This window comes from Gadus chalcogrammus, chromosome 8, assembly GCF_026213295.1.
Source record: "Gadus chalcogrammus isolate NIFS_2021 chromosome 8, NIFS_Gcha_1.0, whole genome shotgun sequence".
NCBI lineage: Eukaryota > Metazoa > Chordata > Actinopteri > Gadiformes > Gadidae > Gadus > Gadus chalcogrammus.
In genome coordinates, this window is record NC_079419.1 from 11,150,455 (window position 1) to 11,170,515 (window position 20,061).

The following is a 20,061-nucleotide window of genomic DNA, read 5'->3' on the forward strand; positions in this document are numbered from 1 at the left end:
TAGGAACACAGGGTGGATGAGGAGGAGGAGGAGGTAGGAACACAGGGTGGAGGAGGGGGAGGTAGGAACACAGGGTGGAGGAGGAGGGGGAAGTAGGAACACAGGGTGGAGGAGGAGGAGGTAGGAACACAGGGTGGAGGAGGAGGAGGAGGTAGGAACACAGGGTGGAGGAGGAGGTGGTAGGAGGAACACAGGGTGGAGGAGGAGGGGGAGGTAGGAACACAGGGTGGAGGAGGAGGAGGTAGGAACACAGGGTGGAGGAGGAGGTAGGAACACAGGGTGGAGGAGGAGGAGGTAGGAACACAGGGTGGAGGAGGAGGTAGGAACACAGGGTGGAGGGGGAGGGGGAGGTAGGAACACAGGGTGGAGGGGGAGGTAGGAACACAGGGTGGAGGAGGAGGAGGTAGGAACACAGGGTGGAGGAGGAGGTAGGAACACAGGGTGGAGGAGGAGGAGGTAGGAACACAGGGTGGAGGGGGAGGGGGAGGTAGGAACACAGGGTGGAGGGGGAGGTAGGAACACAGGGTGGAGGAGGAGGAGGTAGGAACACAGGGTGGAGGAGGAGGGGGAGGTAGGAACACAGGGTGGAGGAGGAGGGGGAGGTAGGAACACAGGGTGGAGGGGGAGGTAGGAACACAGGGTGGAGGAGGAGGAGGTAGGAACACAGGGTGGAGGGGGAGGGGGAGGTAGGAACACAGGGTGGAGGGGGAGGTAGGAACACAGGGTGGAGGAGGAGGAGGTAGGAACACAGGGTGGAGGAGGAGGTGGTAGGAACACAGGGTGGAGGAGGAGGTGGTAGGAACACAGGGTGGAGGAGGAGGTAGGAACACAGGGTGGAGGGGGAGGGGGAGGTAGGAACACAGGGTGGAGGGGGAGGGGGAGGTAGGAACACAGGGTGGAGGAGGAGGTAGGAACACGGGGTGGAGGAGGAGGAGGTAGGAACACAGGGTGGAGGAGGAGGTAATTCAGGCGGTGTTGATGGAGATGTGACTGACCTGAGCCTGATAGAGGTACGAGCTACGAGGACTGCGGATAAAATCCAAAATGAACGCAGCGTCCTGTCAGCAGCGTGGAACCCACAGCGAATACCCGCAAGTAGAACCAGGAAGTAGAACCAGGAAGTAGAACCAGGAAGTAGAACCAGGAAGTAGAGTAGAACCAGCAAGTAGAACCAGGAAGTAGAGTAGAACCAGCAAGTAGAACCAGCAAGTAGAAGTCAGACCCAGGAAGTACAAGAGAACCAGGAAGTCAGAACCAGGATGTAGAGAGGAATCAGGAAGTGGAACAAAAAGATTCAATGGGAAGTGAGGAGGAAGAAGAGGAAGCAGTAGCTGATGAAGAGGAGGATAAGCAAGGACCTAGGCAGCTCATAGCATCAGAGCAGGGACAGACCATCCCCTGAGGAGCTCATCACAGAGCCTGTGATGGTACGGTCTCACCAGTGGGGGCGCTGTCTCGGAGGAGGGCTTTATAGTCTGCTGCCACACAGGACCAGGCTGTCTGGGTGGGGGGGGTTTAGTGCCTCACAGGACTGGCTGTTGGGGGGAGGGGGGGGGGGGTGGTAGTGCCTCACAGGACCAACTGTGGAGGGGTTAGTGCCTCACAAGACCGGGCTGTGGAGGGTGGTGTGGGGGGTGGACCCACCTTGCGTGGGCTGTCCACGTAGGGCGGGGCAGTCAGGGTGCCGGGGGCCTCACTCGGCCCAGCGGAGGACTTCCCCCCCTGATGCTCCTCCAGAGTCCTGGAAAGGTTGATACAGAGATATCTAATCAATACAGAGATATCTAATCAATACAGAATTATCTTAATCAATACAGAGATGTCTTATCAATACAGAAATATCCAATCAATACAGAGAAGCTGATCAATACAGAGATATCTGATCAATACAACTACATGGTTCGTTTATAGGCCAAACAGCTGGACCAGTCTCCCAGTGGACTGGACCAGTCTCCCAGTGGACTGGACCAGCTGCCCACTCACTTGTGGGTGTGCTCCAGCACCATCAGGGCAGTTAGGGCCGAGGTCCCCTTCTTGCCTGCGGGGGGCGCTGCTGGCTCTGGCTGGTAGTGGGGGGGGGCGGCCCCCTGGTGGCCTTTCATGGTGGTGCTTTTCTGGAGATCAGGAGAAACACACATGAAGGGGTGAGGGCTATGTCCTCTATGAAGGGATGAGGGCTCTGTCCTCGATGAAGGGGTGAGAGCTCTATTCTCCATGAAGGGGTGAGACCTCTATTCTCTATGAAGGGGAGAGCTGTCTCCTATATGAAGGGGTGAGAGCTCTATGAAGGGGTGAGTGCTCTATTCTCTATGAAGGGGTGAGAGCTCTATTCTCTATGAAGGGGAGAGCTGTCTTCTATATGAAGTGGTGAGAGCTCTATGAAGGGGTGAGAGCTCTATTCTCTATGAAGGGGAGAGCTGTCTTCTATATGAAGGGGTGAGAGCTCTATGAAGGGGTGAGTGCTCTATTCTCTATGAAGGGGTGAGAGCTCTATTTCCATACTCTATTTCAATACACAAGGAATCATTGCTTTGGGGCGTGGCCTTCGGGAGGCGTGGCCTGTGGGAGTGGGCGGGGCCTACCCTGATGATGCGGTCGGAGCGGTGGCGACGGCGGATGCGGTTCAGCCCCTCCAGGAAGCGGATGAAGCCGTCCAGCATGACCCAGTCCCCAGCGCCGCCCCCCACCCCCTCCCCGTACACGTCCCAGTGGCCATCGCCGTCAGCAACGCGGCGCGCCCCGCCCGCCGGCAGCAGCAGGAAGCGCGTCCTCCAGAACTTCAGGGAGTCGATGAGGCTGGGAGGAGACACAGAGGGCGTTTACCTGGAGTCCTCTTTACCCACAGCGACAACAAGGCCGTCGGTCTGTCGGTGCAGTAAGGATGTTCATAGAACCAAGGGCCAAGCACTACCAATCACAGGGTTGACCCATTCCCCGTACAACAGAGATAGCTAGGAGGAGATGCTGGATAATGCTAAGACAAGGATGTACAGCATACAGTAAGTGTGTATAAGGGGTGTTTGGGGGGGGGGCTATGCAGAGTACAGGTGAGGAGAACAGGAGGTGTGTTACTGCAGGGGGACATCGGTCTGTCTCCTGGGAGGGGGGGGGGGGGGGGGAGGACAGGCTCTGTTGCCTGGGGGGGTGGGGGGCAGGCTGTCTCCTGGGGGGGAAGGTGGGGGGAGGGGGGTTTGACTCCAGGGGGGGTCTACCTGAAGTCCTCGGAGCCGGCGGAGCAGATGTACTGGTCCAGGTAATTCCACTTGTACTGCTCCAGCCGCTCGTGGCAGAACTCCACCCAGCAGGACCTGAAGGACGCCTCGCAGTGGGGGGGGCACAGGCTGTAGGAGTACTGGATCTGGGCCGACTCGTAGGGGTACCTGGACACACACACACACACACACACACACACACACACACACACACACACACACACACACACACACACACACACACACACACACACACACACACACACGGAGACACAAACACAATCACACACATACACACAAACAGGGAGACACAAATACACACACACACACCTCAAGGTGAAGGGGGCAGGGGCGTGGCTTACTTGGGCAGGTAGAGTGTGTAGGAGGGTGTGGGCGGGGCTTACTTGGGCAGGTAGAGTGTGTAGGAGGGTGTGGGCGGGGCTTACTTGGGCAGGTAGAGTGTGTAGGAGAGTGTGGGCGGGGCTTACTTGGGCAGGTAGCGCGTGACAGTGATGATCTTGTCCTTCAGACACACCTTATGGAAGGTTCTTCCCATGCTCAGCCAGTACAGGGTCTCCTCCTCCTCTGCTGCCCGTAGGGACACCAGACCTGCTCACACACACACACACACACACACACACACACACACACATCAAACATTCATGGGCGAAATCAAGCTAATTCCTATAGTCTACAATAGTTTGCGTGCGTGCGTGTGGTTACCACGGGAGTACAGGGGGCTGCTGCCCAGGGGCGTTGCCATGGTAGCCTGGGTCTTCTTGGCGTGTGATTGGACGATGATCTGGTAGCCCTGCATCAGGCGCTGGCAGATGAACTCCTCAAACACCTGGGGGGCGCTCATCACCGGACCCTCGTCCTCACGCCTGGGAGGAGACGGAGCGCACTGCTGGGCACTTGGGTTTGTATGTATACTAGTGGTGGGCCGTTATCGGCGTTAACGCGAAACTTTTATCGCGCGATAAAAAAAAATATCGCCGTAAATCTATTTTCAAACACTTCCATGTTCGGACCCATCACGTGACTGAACTAACCAATCAGAAGCTAGAATTTAGACTGAGGTAAACGTGAGGGAATCAGAGAGGCAGATTCAACAGAATATCCTTTAAATATGTAAATATGTAATAATTGTGTAACATAAATATGTAAATGATTAACAGACTAAAAATTGTATGTACATTTCTAGCAAATTAACTCCAATATAAATTATATTAATTTATTCTACAACTTTCAAATATTTAACTTCTAAACCTTACATTGTTATGGATTATTACACGGCTCTTCTCAATGCTGTAGACTGCTCCATTCACTTGCATGGGCCTTCCCAACGTTCAGCTGTCAATTATTTTAGTTTATGCTCCGTTCACTTGCATGGGCACTTCACAACTTCCGGCTGTGAATTATATTTGATAAATAACCATTGCCCAGTATAATTGACCGCTGTCAAGGTAAACAAACAGATTTTTTGCAGTTTGCCATTTTAATCTAGATTAATTTTGGAATGAATCTAGATTAAAAAAAAATATCTATGCCCACCACTAATGTATACATATACGTATATATACATATCTATATAAATCTTTATAGACACACACACACACACACACACATCCATCTATCTATCTATACATCTCTAGAAGTGGTTGTAGTACCTCTCCAGGTCGCTGGGGGGCAGCAAGTCGTAGCAGCCCTGGGTGTAGTCGTTCTGCAGGGCGGGCCGCTCGGGGAAGTAGTCGGTGGTGAGGGGCAGGCAGGCGGGCGTGGTCAGAGACTTCCAGTCCACGCCCACCGTGCAGCAGAACCTGGGCACTGAGGGGGGGGCAGACAGCTGCAGGACTTCACCAGCACCGCAACACACACACACACACACACACACACACACACACACACACACACACACACACACACACACACACACACACACACACACACACACACACACACACACACACACACACACACACACACACGGGCAGACACACACACACAGGGAGACACACACACACACAGGCAGACACAAACAAACAGGGAGACACACATACAAACACACAGGGGCATACACACACACACACAGGCAGACACACACACAGGGAGAAACACAAAAACAGACACACACACAAAAACACACACACACACACACACACACACACACACACACACACACACAGGGAGACACAAACACGCACCCACATACAGAGACACACACACAAGAGGACACACACAGGGAGACACACACACCAACAACACAAATATCCACCAACACACAGAAACAGACACATACACATACAAACACACAGAGACAGACACACACACAACACAAGCACACACACAGACGCAGGAACGCAAATCCCCAAGAGAAATAAAACCACACACACACAGACACACACACACACGCACACACACACACAGAGACAGAGAGATACAGACAACGAGACAGAGAGACAGAGAGAAACAGAGAGCGAGGCAGACATTGACAGAGAGACACACACAGAGGGAGAGAGAGGGAAAGAGACAGCGACAGAGACAGAGAGGTGTAGAACAGGTGACACACGGGGAGAAAACGGGGAGAGAGAAAGATAAAGAGGGAAATTATTTTATTGGCTGATTGGCAGATAATAACATGCAGAGCGTGTTGTGTGACTCTAGCGTGTTGGGTGACTCTTGCGCGTTGTGTGACTCTAGCGTGTTGAGACTCTAGTGGGTTTTGTGACCCTATCGTGTTGCGTGACTCTAGCGTGTTGAGACTCTAGCGTGTTGTGTGACCGTAGCGTGTTGTGTGACTCTAGCTTGTTGTGTGACCCTAGCGTGTTGTGTGACTCTAGCGTGTTGTGTGACTCTAGCGTGTTGCGTGACTCTAGCGTGTTGCGTGACTCTAGCGTGTTGTGTGACTCCAGCGTGTTGAGACTCTAGCGTGTTGTGTGACTCTAGCGTGTTGTGTGACTCTAGCGTGTTGCGTGACTCTAGTAGGTTTTGAGACTGTAGCGTGTTGCGTGACTCTAGCGTGTTGAGACTCTAGCGTTTTGTGTGACTCTAGCGTGTTGTAATAATCAACGTGACCTGAGGTCAGCAAGCGTGAATTACTTCAGACAGAGAGGAGTGACTCCACAGAAGACGGTGAACTTCATGCTAACAGGTGAACTTCATGCTCATAATCAGGTGAACTTCATGCTAATCAACAGGTGAACTTCATGCTAATCAACAGGTGAACTTCATGCTAATCAACAGGTGAACTTCTTGCTAATCAACAGGTGAACTTCTTGCTAATCAACAGGTGAACTTCATGCTAATCAACAGGTGAACTTCATGCTAATCGAGTGAACTTCATGCTAATGATCAGGTGAACTTCATGCTAATTAACAGGTGAACTAAATGCTAATTAACAGGTGAACTTGATCATGAGACTTGATTTATGACGTGTGACAGATTTGGAGTTGGTGAGGAATTAGTGAAGGTTTCTTTAACTGGTGGATTACAGAAAGCAACTAGAGACTGATTACAGGGAGGAGAGAGAGAGATAGAGAGAGGGGAGGAAAAGATGTAGAGGGGAGGGGACAAAACAGTCGGTCTTCTAAACAACAGAAAGAGAAAACAAGATGTCCGCTGTCTTCTCCAACCAAGTATCCCTCACACACCCCGGCTCAGTGCGTGTGTGTGTGTGTGTGTGTGTGTGTGTGTGTGTGTGTGTGTGTGTGTGTGTGTGTGTGTGCGTGTGTGTGTGTGTGTGTGGACGCTCACTTGGGTCCACCCCTGGGGGGGTGTGGTCAGGGGAGGAGCCCTGAGTCTCCGTCTTCCCTGAAAAACAAATCAGACTCAACTCAGCACCTCCGATCAGAGGCCAGGATAAGGGGACTGGAGGAGCCCAACAACAACAAGGAGGGAATAAAGAGCAGCCAGGTGTGTGTGTGTGTGTGTGTGTGTGTGTGTGTGTGTGTGTGTGTGTGTGTGTGTGTGTGTGTGTGTGTGTGTGTGTGTGTGTGTGTGTGTGTGTGTGTCAGTACCAGTTCTGTTGCTGCTCCTGTTGAGGCCTCCGTTGGACTCCTCCACCCCTCCTCCTCCTCTCAGCCCGTTCTCCCCAGCCTGTCGGAACCGCCTCAACAAAAGAACAACAACAACGTAAACAACCACACACACCATCATGACATGCAGGAGACCCGCCCTCAAGCCCTGATTGGTGGCCGGACCTCCCGGTGGCCTCGTGATAGGCCAGCTCCAGCAGCTCGGCGGAGGTGTGGGCGGGGTCGGCCTGCTGGCTGCCCTGCAGCTCCTCCATGTTCTGTCTGGTCTGGTGGTGGATCTGGATCGCCTCGCCGGACGGTCCTGGAGCCAGAGGACCCCCGTACATGTTACATCTGGCCCCCGTACACGTTACATCTGGCCCCCGTGCACCTTACATCTGGCCCCCCCGTTACATCTGCCCCCCAGGTGTGATTCCAGGTGTTTGTGTCTCCAGGTGTGTCCAGGTGTGTGTCTCCAGGTGTGTCCAGGTGTGAGCCTCCTGGTGTGTCCAGGTTTGTGTCTCAAGGTGATTCCAGGTGTGTGTGTGTCTCCAGGTGTGTGTCTCCAGGTGTGTCCAGGTGTGTGTCTCCAGGTGTGTCCAGGTGTGTGTCTCCAGGTGTGTCCAAGTGTGTCTCCTGGTGTGTCCAGGTGTGCGTGTCCAGGTGTGTGTCTCCAGGTGTGTCCAGGTGTGTGTCTCCAGGTGTGTGCGTCTCACCAACGGGGAAGGTGTGCATCCAGCGGCGGCGGTTGGAGGTGAGCTTCATGGGCATGCGGGAGGGGGCGAAGGGGTTGATGAGGGCGCGCTGGGGGGTGTAGCCCCCCGGCCGGATGTGCAGTGTGGACTCAGCGCTGCCCACCGTGAAGCGGCCCGGGGCGCTCGAGTCCCGCTGGGAGTCCATCATCTTCTCCAGCAGCTCTACACACACACACACACACACACACACACACACACACACACACACACACACACACACACACACACACACACACACACACACACACACACACACACACACACACACGCACACACATTACACAAACAAATTACACACACACAAAAACATTACACACACACATATTATACAAACACATTACACATACATCAACTACACATACATTATACACACATTACACACTAGAGCGCGGAACGGGACGTATTTTTCCGTCCGAGCCCGGCCCGTGTCCGAAAGGGAACTAACCGTGCCCGACTCGAGCCTCAAGATATATATGTCCGAGCCCGACACAGTTAATGTCTATTTTTTCTCATACTTATGACACGGTTATTAGACAACTGCAAGATATTTGGAAATGTCAATAGATGATCGCATCAAGCGCGCGTGAACAGCGAGCACGCTTGTTGCGCAGAATTATAACCAATTGAAATTCACATAGGCCCACAAAAAAAGCCATGATAACGCTAAATTCGAAAAAATGACACAAGAGGTTTGGAAGTTCCGTAGTACAGGTAGCCTATGACATTTAAATTAACACGAGTGACCCCAGCGAGGTAAAATTAACGTTAACACAAAAGCAACGCCAACGGCCACGCGGATATGACCGAGCCTGACCCGAACGTGAGCATAATTTCTAAATATTTGTCCAAACCTGAACCGGCCCGCCGGTACCGTCAGGTCCCGTCGGGCTCGGCTCGGGTTTCCATGCTCTAACACACACACATTACACACACGTACCGGTTCAGGGTACGATTCAGGGACGGGTTCAAGGTAGGGTTAAGGGTAGGGTTCTAGGTTAAGGGTTAAGGGTAGGGTTCAGGGTAGGGTTCAGGGTAGGGATAAGGGTTCAGGGAAGGGTTCAGGGTGGGTTCGGGGTTCAGGGTTCGGGGTTCAGGGTTCAGGGTTCAGGGTCCAGGCTTGGTTCCGCTACCTCGTGTGCTGGTGTAGCCCAGGGAGCTGCTGACCTCGTACTGGACGGTGGGGTGGCGGGGGATGAGCAGGACGCTGGACACCGGCCCCAGGCTGTCGCTGGAGGCCAGGCTGCGCAGCTCCTCCTGCCCCCCGCCACGCACTGGGGGGGAGGCCCCGGGACCACTACCCACCTCCGCAGACCCCCAGCTCCTCCTCCCACTCACCTCCCTCTCCCGACCCACCCTGAGAGAGAGAGAGAGATGAAACAAACACACACACATACAATGACCCAGAAGTAGTCGGGGGTGAGGGGCAGCCAGGCGGGCGTGGTCAGAGATTTCCAGTCCACGCCCACCGTGCAGCAGAACCTGGGCACTGAGGGGGGGGCAGACAGGTGCAGGACTTCACCAGCACCGCAACACACACACACACACACACACACACACACACACACACACACACACACACACACACACACACACACACACACACACACAGGGAGACATACACACACACACACACACACACAGGCAGAGACACACAGACACACACACACACACACACCTGAAGTTGCTGCTCCTCTGGGCCCTGGAGGGCCCAGGCAGCCTGAACACCAGTGCATCATGGGCATCGTAGTCCACCTGGATGGGCAGGCTGTTCTCAGAGTCCCTCGGAGCGCACAGGGCTGGGGGCGATCCAGAGTACACAGTAGAGTACACAGTAGAGTACACACAACAGTAAACACTACTGCACCAAGTAGAGTACACACACTACAGTATACACGAGAGTACACACTACTAAAGTATACAGTACACAGAACAGTACATTCTACAGCACACAGAACAGTGCATAGTAGATACACACTACAGTACACACAACAGTACACACAAAAGTAGAAAGTACAAACTAGGAATTGATGTCATACCGTGGTCTTTGTTGCTCCTGAACTTCTCCGCGTGGAGCTGAAAGGATTTGAAACAGAGAAGAGCTGAGCAGTGCAGCATATAGCGCACGTTTGTTTGAGTGTGTGTGTGTTGGGGTGCGTGTGAGTGTTAGAGTGTATGTGTGTGTGGGGGGGTGTACCTTGCGTCCTGCTAGTTTGATCCTGGGGGTGAAGGAGCAGCAGGAGCTCTGGCTCTTGGACGTGTAGAAACTGAACAACATAAAGTATCAAACCATGTATACTACAATACTACTGCCACACAGTGAGTACAGCAAAAGTATTAGACCACGTATACTACAATACTACTGCCACACAGTGATTACAGCAAAAGTAATTGACCTCGTATGCTACAATACTACTGCCCCACAGTGAGTACAACAATAGTATTAGACCTCGTATACTACAATACTACTGCCCCACTGTGAGTATAAGTGTGCATACTAGTGATGGGTCGTCGCGAACGATTCGGTCAGAACAAACAAATCCCGAAGGTGAACGACGAGAACTGATTCCCAAAACAAGAGAACTGATTCTTTTTTTTTCACATATAACAAAAATATGGTCACGTAAATAAAATACAAAAACGAACAGAGCTTCGTCTCCCCGCGACCTTATATTGATTGAGTCTAAAACGTTCTCATCGATTCAGCCAATGAGAGCAGGTAGCAATCGCGTTGCCATGGCCCATGGGTAAACAAATGATAAGGCACCGCCACAAAAGTTAACTAACGATCGCTGTAGGCTTCAATATCATGCAAGCACTTTATGTTTTCTTTTTATTTTGTTCTACATCACAATTGCATGATTTAATAAAGTATTGTTTTTACCTACCATTACGAGTCTCGTTTGGTCTAGTTGCTAACGTGCTTCATTGCTTTTTAGCGCTACTTAGAAGACGCCATTTAATTCTTACTATTCACACTCCATTATGTATTAAGGATATTTATGAAAAAAAAGGCACGTATGTGCTTTATATATAAGCTTAATATTTACACTTAACCTGAGTAATTTCGCCAGGACATTAGAAAGTAGTAGGCTAAATGCAGGTTGATTAACATTTATTCCATCATTTCCGATTCCCTGGAAAATGACATAACAGACCATCTGACTTATGGTGCGTTTTATTAACCATCCGTCTCGGAGGTCCGAGGACGTTGCCTAGCGACACGCATGAACACGCCCCTTTTCCTCGGATGCCGAACGTGCGTGCTCGGATGACCTCAGAGGAGGCCGAGCAAGGATTCCGAGACAGAATTCAAGATGGCTGCGCCCAGTGTGACTTGAAGTATGAACTGTTTTCATTGTGTTTGGACCGCTTTGGTGGTTTAAATGTCAATTTCAATCACTGGCATTACTGCAATACCTTACTGCTTCCGTATCTCTGCCTATGGCCTATAGCCTACTTATTTCGGAGCGCCTGGTACTCTGCTAATGCTACTGCGACTTTCCGGGTGGCGTCCATGTGTTTCTCCAACAACCGAGCGAAACATAATAAAATGCTTGAAGTGTGGCCGTGACGTCACATCCAAGGTCCGTTTGCAGAGAATACTAAAACGCACCATTAACGTACAAATCAAACAAACAAATCGTGAACGGAACTGAAAGAACTGATTCCCGGAAAATAATCGTTTTGCCCATCCCTAGTGCATACCTGTGGTTGATCCAGTGGGGGAGGTTGTAGTCGTCTCCAACTCGAGAGTCTCCAGGGATCGGCTTGTTGTGAAGCTGAAACACAATCCTAATGTTACTGATCCGACATCAGATTTAACACAATCCTAATGTTACTGATCTGATATCAGATTAAAAACAATCCTGATGTTACTGATCTGACATCAGATTTAACACCATCCTAATGTTACTGATCTGACATCAGATTTAACACAATCCTAATGTTACTGATCTGACATCAGATTTAACACAATCCTAATGTTACTGATCTGACATCAGATTGAACACAATCCAAAGTTTATATCACATTATGATATTGATCCAGGATCAGAAGAGGTACCTTGAAGAGCGGGACCGCGTGGAGGGGCTGCTCCCCCATACACACCAGGTCCACCCCGATACCTGCACACACACACACACACACACACACACACACACACACACACACACACACACACACACACACACACACACACACACACACACACACACACACACACACACACACACACACACACACACACACACACACACACACAGTAAGGCAAGGGGCGGGACTAGCCAGCTCTATACATGATTCAGGGTTCATGTGATTGGCCAGGCTCACCGTTGTCAATCATGCGCTGCTTGGTGAGGATCATGAGGAGGCGGTCCACCTGGAACACGCCCACCCCCGGGGTGATCACCACCGCCATCTGACCCGTTCGATCGAAGTTACGGTTCATGTAGTGCTTATCAAACACTGAGATACAGATGGAGAGGGAGAGGGAGAGGGAGAGGGAGAGGGAGAGGGAGAGGGAGAGGGAGAGGGAGAGGGACAGACAGACAGACAGACAGCCTGTTATAGTGGGTGCTGATAACTGATGACTTTATGACTGATGGGAGCAGACAGACCATTGAAGGAGAGGTTGATGGCCTCCAGGTAGTTTCCCTGGGCTGCGGTGGAGTTCTGCCCCGTGGGGAATCCATCTGTTAGGGTCAGGAACACAAAGCAGCTGTCATGGTAGACTGTAGCACCTCCACCTCTCTCCTCTAGGTACCACCCTGTAGGTCTGTAGTACCTGTCTACCACCCTGTAGGTCTGTAGTACCTGTCTACCACCCTGTAGGTCTGTAGTACCTGTCTCCCCTACCACCCTGTAGGTCTGTAGTACCTGTCTCCCCTACCACCCTGTAGGTCTGCAGTACCTGTCTCCCCTACCACCCTGCAGGTCTGCAGTACCTGTCTCCCCTACCACCCTGTAGGTCTGCAGTACCTGTCTCCCCTACCACCCTGTAGGTCTGCAGTACCTGTCTCCCCTACCACCCTGTAGGTCTGCAGTACCTGTCTCCCCTACCAGCCTGTAGGTCTGTAGTACCTGTCTCCCCTACCACCCTGTAGGTCTGTAGTACCTGTCTCCCCTACCAGCCTGTAAGTCTGTAGTACCTGTCTCCCCTACCACCCTGTAGGTCTGCAGTACCTGTCTCCCCTACCACCCTGTAGGTCTGCAGTACCTGTCTCCTCCAGCCGGACCAGCACCGGGTACTGGATGAAGAGCTTCTTGATGGTCACCAGCAGAGACGTCCACTCGTCACGCCGCTCGTTCTGGGCCACCACCCTGGACACACAGACACCCAATTAGGCACAGCCATTTAGGCACAGCCAATTAGGAACAAGCAATTAGACACAAACAATTAGGCACCACCAATTAGGAAGCATGCATTTGGAATAACCAATAAGTAACAATCAATAAGGAGCAATGGAAACTGAATAAATATGATATACAGAAATACTATATACATGCTAAAGACAGAAATGTGAAAACCAACACAGTGCTACATATAAACATGTCTCAGAGGGATGTAGACCTGTAGAAGTCTTCATAGAAGCGCCCCTCGTGGTCCTGTCTGATGGAGCCTCTCAGGACCTCGGGGAACTCCTCTGAGGAAGCAACAGGATCCATCAACCACCAGTCCACCACCCTGCCAATCAATCAAACAACCACCCCTCCACATACCTATGCTCTTCGCGGTGTAGAAGGTCCGTGAGAACAGGACCACCGTCACCTCATGGCTGCAGTTCTTCTCCTGCACAACACACACATTTCAGGGTCTAGACCCCCCGCTAATGGTTCAGGGTCCTTAATGACCTGTCTCTGTACTGTCTAACCCCTACCTGCTCCTTAATGACCTGTCTCTGTACTGTCTAACCCCTACCTGCTCCTTAATGACCAGTCTCTGTACTGTCTAACCCCTACCTGCTCCTTAATGACCTGTCTCTGTACTGTCTAACCCCTACCTGCTCCTTAATGACCTGCCTCTGTACTGTCTTACCCCTACCTGCTCCTTAATGACCTGCCTCTGTACTGTCTTACCCCTACCTGCTCCTTAATGACCTGTCTCTGTACTGTCTAACCCCTACCTGCTCCTTAATGACCTGTCTCTGTACTGTCTAACCCCTACTGCTCGATGACCTGGCTCTGTACTGTCTAACCCCTACCTGCTCCTTAATGACCTGTCTCTGGACTGTCTAACCCCTACCTGCTCCTTAATGACCTGTCTCTGTACTGTCTAACCCCTACCTGCTCCTTAATGACCTGCCTCTGTACTGTCTTACCCCTACCTGCTCCTTAATGACCTGCCTCTGTACTGTCTTACCCCTACCTGCTCCTTAATGACCTGTCTCTGTACTGTCTAACCCCTACCTGCTCCTTAATGACCTGTCTCTGTACTGTCTAACCCCTACTGCTCGATGACCTGGCTCTGTACTGTCTAACCCCTACCTGCTCCTTAATGACCTGTCTCTGGACTGTCTAACCCCTACCTGCTCCTTAATGACCTGTCTCTGTACTGTCTAACCCCTACCTGCTCCTTAATGACCTGTCTCTGGACTGTCTAACCCCTACCTGCTCCTTAATGACCTGTTTCTGTACTGTCTAACCCCTACCTGCTCCTTAATGACCTGTCTCTGGACTGTCTAACCCCTACCTGCTCCTTAATGACATGTCTCTGGACTGTCTAACCCCTACCTGCTCCTTAATGACCTGTCTCTGGACTGTCTAACCCCTACCTGCTCCTTAATGACCTGTCTCTGAAATGTCTAACCCCTACCTGCTCCTTAATGACCTGTCTCTGGACTGTCTAACCCCTGCCTGCTCCTTAATGACCTGTCTCTGGACTGTCTAACCCCTACCTGCTCCTTAATGACCTGTCTCTGGACTGTCTAACCCCTTGTCTGTCTAGATGAAAGCATCTGAATAAGACTTAAATGAAGCATAAGCCTGATGCTGAGGAGTAGGAACACACCTTCCACTTGGCAAAGAGGTCGGACAGGAAGCCGTTGACAGCCTTTTCAAAGTATAGGTCCCCTGGAAACACAAGAGGTGTAATGATGTTCATTGTTTATCCCCTCCTCCTCTCTTCAGTACAGACCCGTCCTCTCTCAGCTCACCGTAAATGTCAAAGTCCCACATCTCACTGCTCATCTGGATGAAGATGTAGACCATGGCTGAGGTGGAGCGGAACACCACCTGAACACACAACACCGTCACTCACTGTCCTGCTGCCCTGGGGACGCAGTGTCTGCTGTCCTGCTGTGTCTTCAGGACAGGGTATCCTGCTGCCCTGAGGACACCGCTTCTGCTGTCCTGAGGACACTGTGTCCTGCTGTCCTGAGGACAGTGTCTTGCTGTCCTGAGGACAGAGCGTCCTGCTGTCCTGAGGACACTGTGTCCTGAGGACAGTGTCTTGCTGTACTGAGGACCGAGCGTCCTGCTGTCCTGAGGACACAGTGTCCTGCTGTCCTGTCCTCACCCTGGTGTTTTCACTGATGTAGCCACAGGACACCTTCTCTCCTCGCACCCACAGCTCACTGGCCTGGGCCCTGGAAGCACACAGGAGGCATACACAAGAGTACAACATACTATAGTGTACATCACATACTGTACAGCATAAATCACATACTATACAGTGTTCATCACATACTATACAGCATAAATCACATACTATATAGTGTTCATCACATACTGTACACAGTAGTATGTCATACAGTTCTATGGTATACATCAAATACTATACATTGTAGATCGCATACTATACACAGAAGTACGTCATAATTCATTAATATACAATGTAGTATGTAATAAAGTACTATATAGTATATATCACATACTATACACTGTAGTATGTAATATACACAAAGTACTATGTTCTATATATCTGTTATATGAACAGGATATTGCAGTTCATATACATTATGGATAAATAATATGGTAAACATATATTAAATTAAGCTTCATGTAGAAGACCTTGAGACAAGAACCTTTACCCGATTCATGTAGAAAAGCTAAGACTAGAACCTTTACCTGATTCATGTAGAAGAGCTAAGACACCTTTACCTGATTCATGTAGAAGACCCAGGAGTAGAACCTTTACCTGATTCCTGCAAACTCCACCTTCTGGGTGATGTAGGCACAGGTGCTGACCTGCAGAACCAGGGGTGGAGGAGTTCTGTCATTAGGAGGCCAGCATGGTTGAGGAGCGGGAGGCGGTGAGTATCAAGGAGGAGGAGGAGGACGTGGTGGTGGGTATAAAGACGGAGGAGGAGGAGGATGAGGAGAGTATAAAGATGGAGGAGGAGCAGGAGGAGGAGGAGTTGCAGACTGACCAGACTCTTCTTCAGCCTCCACATGTCTCCTCGGCCGATGTACTGGTCTTTGAAGGTGAGCTCCACCAGGTCCAGAGTGGCCTCCTGCAGAGCACATCCACAACCTCAGAACCACCCCCTTCAGACTGCTCCCCTCAGAACCGCCTCTTCAGGCTGCTCCCCTCAGAATCCCCCCCCACCCTTCAGACTGCTCCCCTCAGAACCCCCCCTTTAGGCTGTCCCCCAGCACTTACCTTTGGGTCCACGATGTTGACGATCACATCCTGGTACGCCCGTAGTTTGAAGGCCTGGGCCACTGTCTGGTCTACACTGATGGTCTCTGCACGTAGAACCAAACACGTAAGAATACATAAAGATATATACTCATACATAAACACCTTCATGGATAAATAAATCCCTTTAGCAGCAACTACACACACGAAAAAATAAATCCATCAGTAAAAAAATAATTAATAAACAATGCAAAAATTCTAACAAATTTGAATAGATCCAACTAATCCATGCGTTGGATGGTAGTGTAGGGCTGATCCATCATCAGTGTCTGGATGAACGCCTCACCTTTCTGAAGGTCTTCTTTCAGGCTCTTCACCTGCAGCAGGAGAGGACTGGAACACCAGATCACACACACGCAGCCACGCACGCACACACCAACACACCCACGCACGCACGCACCAACACACACACCCACACACCGAAACAAACATCCATGCAACGACACACACACCATCACACACACCCACGTAGCCATGCACGCACACACCAACACGCACAAATACATGCACACAAACACACACCCACGCACCAAAGCAAACATCCATGCAACGACACACACACCACCACGTAGCCACGCACGCACGCACCAACACACGTACCCACACACACACGTTAGTTCCAAAGTTTAAGATGCACTGTCCAGTGCACTGTCCAGTAATCCACTGTCCAGTGCACTGTCCAGTAATCCTCTTTAGTATAAGGTACTAACCTGTATTCTTGTAAAGTGTAAGGTATTTGCCAGTAATGTTGTTAAGGGTAAGGTGTTACCATTAATCTTGTTAATTGTGAGGTAGAAGTATATTGTTAAGTGTAAAATATGTACCAGTATATTGTTATATTGTTAACTGTAAGGTACCAGTATCTTGTTAAGTGTAAGGTACCAGTATCTTGTTAAGTGTAAGATATGTACCTGTCATCTTGTTAAATGTAAGGTATTAACCTGTTATCTTGTTAAGTGTAAGGTACTAGTATCTTGTTAAGTGTAAGGTACCAGTATCTTGTTAAGTGTAAGGTATGTACCTGTATTCATCGGTGGGATGGGCGATCTCAATGATGTCCCCCAGACTGACTTGAGGGAAAACCTTTGGGTTGACCACCAACTCATCATCTGTTAAACAGCAATGAACATAACTAGTGAAAACAACGAGTAAACACAACTAGTGACGGTGCCATCCATTTGTATGGTAAGCCCACCCATACAAGTCGTAATGTGTAAATATCCCAGCTTTCTTGCAGCATTTTCATGGAGGCACGCCCCCTGTTGGTCGTAGTATAAACCTTCCCACACCTAGTTCTGAGAGTAGACCAAGTTCAGTGAAGCTTACCCTACAACTCGATGACAAAAATGGCTGCGCCCGTAAAGAGAATTATTTTCTTTGTATTTGTACCACATTGGTCATTTTGATGTAGATTTTAAATGCTCTTACACACTTGATTACATTGCTACTTTATTCCGGTCACCGATTTATGCATTGCACGGCCTTGCTATGCATGCAATACAATGTAAAGTTGTGTTGTTTGTTTTCGAGCTGGTTTGCTAAAGAGGCTAATGTAACTAACAATATCAATGACTAGACAATGAAAAAACGGGAACGCTATAAGTGCTGCAAGACAGGAAATGACGTCACGTTCTTGCTAGAGCATACAAACGGATAGCACGAGTAAATGCAGCTGTTGACTGTAGAGGTGTCCGTTTACTACAGCATTGCTTCTAGTATAACTAGTGGTATTAATACTAGTATAGTACTACTAGTATAGTATTACTTGTACTAATAATAGTACTATAACTAATACTACTAGTGTCACTACTAGCAATAACACTACTAGTATCACTACTACTAGTGTCATGGTGCGATCCATTTGTATGGTACGCCCACCCGTAACACCGGGATCCCACCGGACGCGTACGCGCCGCGGAACGGCTGCGCCGCGGAACGGCTGCGTCCTCTGCCCTGCGTCCATTCCTACCGGGCGCGTAACAGCAGCGTAGCGCTGCCTTGCGAGCCAGCCGTATTCACGCGAGATCACGAGATCACGCGATAATCCTAAACCTAATGTACTCACCTTCCACTCCCAAAACTATTGCAATTAAATGCCACGCTTTGTCCTTTCTGACATTTTCCTTATAAAAAGGATGATTTGGGACATAAATGACTTCATGTTGCTGAACTTCGACAATGAGTCTCTCGTCGTCAATGTTGCCGACCCTCTGAGCAGACCCACCGGTCATGACGTATTAATGTTGATGTGAAGTTACATGAGCTGAGTATTGTGTTTTATTTTGAAAATTTACCGGATGCTCTATGGCTTTTACTTTTCACTTCCTGCCCGGCTCGACCTGCTCTGTCGAAATTGACGCGGTTTAGCAGCGGCTCGCGGCAAAAATAGAATTGGACGGAAAGATAGCGCCGCGGCGCGGCACGCCGCTCCTGGGACGCTGCTGAAACGTTCCGCGGCGCGCCCGGTGGAAATGGTCTCATTGATTATAGTGGAAGCGATCAGCAGCGTGACCGCGGCGCAGCCGTCCCGCGGCGCGTACGCCTCCGGTGGAATCTAGCCTTAAGAGTCGTAAGGTGAAAATCTCCCAGCTGTCTTGCGGCATTTCATGGAGGCACGTCGTACGGGTGGGCGTACCATACAAATGGATCCCAACATAACTAATAACTAATACTAGTACCACTACAAGTAGTATCACTACTAGTAGTAAAACTATCATTATTACTACTAGTATCACTACTAGTGGTATCAGTACGAGTATTATAACTAGTATTACTACTACTAGTAACACTACTAGCATTGTTACTAGTAGCATCACTACTACTACTACTGGTATCAGTACTAGTATGACTAGTCCTCTCACCGCTGCCGCCGAAGCCCTTCTTGTGGACCACCAGTTTGTAGGATCTGTTGGTCTTCATGTTGTTCTACTAGTATCAGTACTAGTATCTGTACTAGTATCTGGATCAGTTGGTCTTCATGGTGTCAGAATGAGGTTTAACAGAATATCAACATGGACTTTATTCTAACTCAACGAGTTACCTTCATGTTAGCCTAGCATGGGCCTACCAGGGATATAGCGGTTCTTTATGTGAAACCAGTTTGTCTTTCTGTTAACCAGTCCCTGTCTGGTTAATACTAGAGAGACGGTTCGTTACGGTTTGCAACTACTAACGTCAGAAGAGGCTCGTGAGACTTCACCCCACCACCAAAACACGGAAGTACTGGCCTCTCGAGCACTTTGATTGGATCCCAAGGATTCAGTAAAGCGATTTGATTGGTCGACTGAGGCCACTTAAACCAATCGCAGCCAGCACATCGACCCGTTAGCTAAACGTTAGTCATTTCCGAAAGTATTCTTTATATTATTATTACGTTTAATAAAGAGAATACACGATGTTGAAAAGCTTAGATGACTTGAATAATTTACAATGTATATTTTATT

General features: G+C 50.0%; 1 protein-coding gene across 1 annotated transcript in view; it reads right to left on the reverse strand.

The window, feature by feature from the left end:
• The window catches only part of depdc5 (DEP domain containing 5, GATOR1 subcomplex subunit), a 27,894-nt gene extending 8,078 nt beyond the window's left edge, over positions 1-19,816 (reverse strand). Inside the window, exons 1-32 of the mRNA XM_056595953.1 lie at positions 19,480-19,816; positions 17,640-17,727; positions 16,905-16,951; positions 16,580-16,665; positions 16,347-16,430; positions 16,115-16,164; positions 15,494-15,563; positions 15,132-15,210; positions 14,987-15,048; positions 13,699-13,768; positions 13,550-13,622; positions 13,196-13,299; positions 12,597-12,671; positions 12,310-12,444; positions 12,043-12,104; positions 11,686-11,759; positions 10,175-10,244; positions 10,017-10,053; positions 9,656-9,776; positions 9,111-9,334; positions 7,942-8,142; positions 7,412-7,547; positions 7,229-7,320; positions 6,966-7,022; positions 4,883-5,039; positions 3,936-4,096; positions 3,701-3,821; positions 3,213-3,380; positions 2,583-2,796; positions 1,984-2,114; positions 1,645-1,741; positions 996-1,058 (exon numbers count right to left, since the gene is read on the reverse strand). Of these exons, the coding sequence (XP_056451928.1) occupies positions 996-1,058; positions 1,645-1,741; positions 1,984-2,114; positions 2,583-2,796; positions 3,213-3,380; positions 3,701-3,821; positions 3,936-4,096; positions 4,883-5,039; positions 6,966-7,022; positions 7,229-7,320; positions 7,412-7,547; positions 7,942-8,142; positions 9,111-9,334; positions 9,656-9,776; positions 10,017-10,053; positions 10,175-10,244; positions 11,686-11,759; positions 12,043-12,104; positions 12,310-12,444; positions 12,597-12,671; positions 13,196-13,299; positions 13,550-13,622; positions 13,699-13,768; positions 14,987-15,048; positions 15,132-15,210; positions 15,494-15,563; positions 16,115-16,164; positions 16,347-16,430; positions 16,580-16,665; positions 16,905-16,951; positions 17,640-17,727; positions 19,480-19,537 (3,267 nt within the window). The 5' untranslated portion in view covers positions 19,538-19,816. The remainder of the gene's footprint in view (positions 1-995; positions 1,059-1,644; positions 1,742-1,983; positions 2,115-2,582; positions 2,797-3,212; positions 3,381-3,700; positions 3,822-3,935; positions 4,097-4,882; positions 5,040-6,965; positions 7,023-7,228; positions 7,321-7,411; positions 7,548-7,941; positions 8,143-9,110; positions 9,335-9,655; positions 9,777-10,016; positions 10,054-10,174; positions 10,245-11,685; positions 11,760-12,042; positions 12,105-12,309; positions 12,445-12,596; positions 12,672-13,195; positions 13,300-13,549; positions 13,623-13,698; positions 13,769-14,986; positions 15,049-15,131; positions 15,211-15,493; positions 15,564-16,114; positions 16,165-16,346; positions 16,431-16,579; positions 16,666-16,904; positions 16,952-17,639; positions 17,728-19,479) is intronic.
• Between the last annotated feature and the right edge of the window lie 245 nt (positions 19,817-20,061).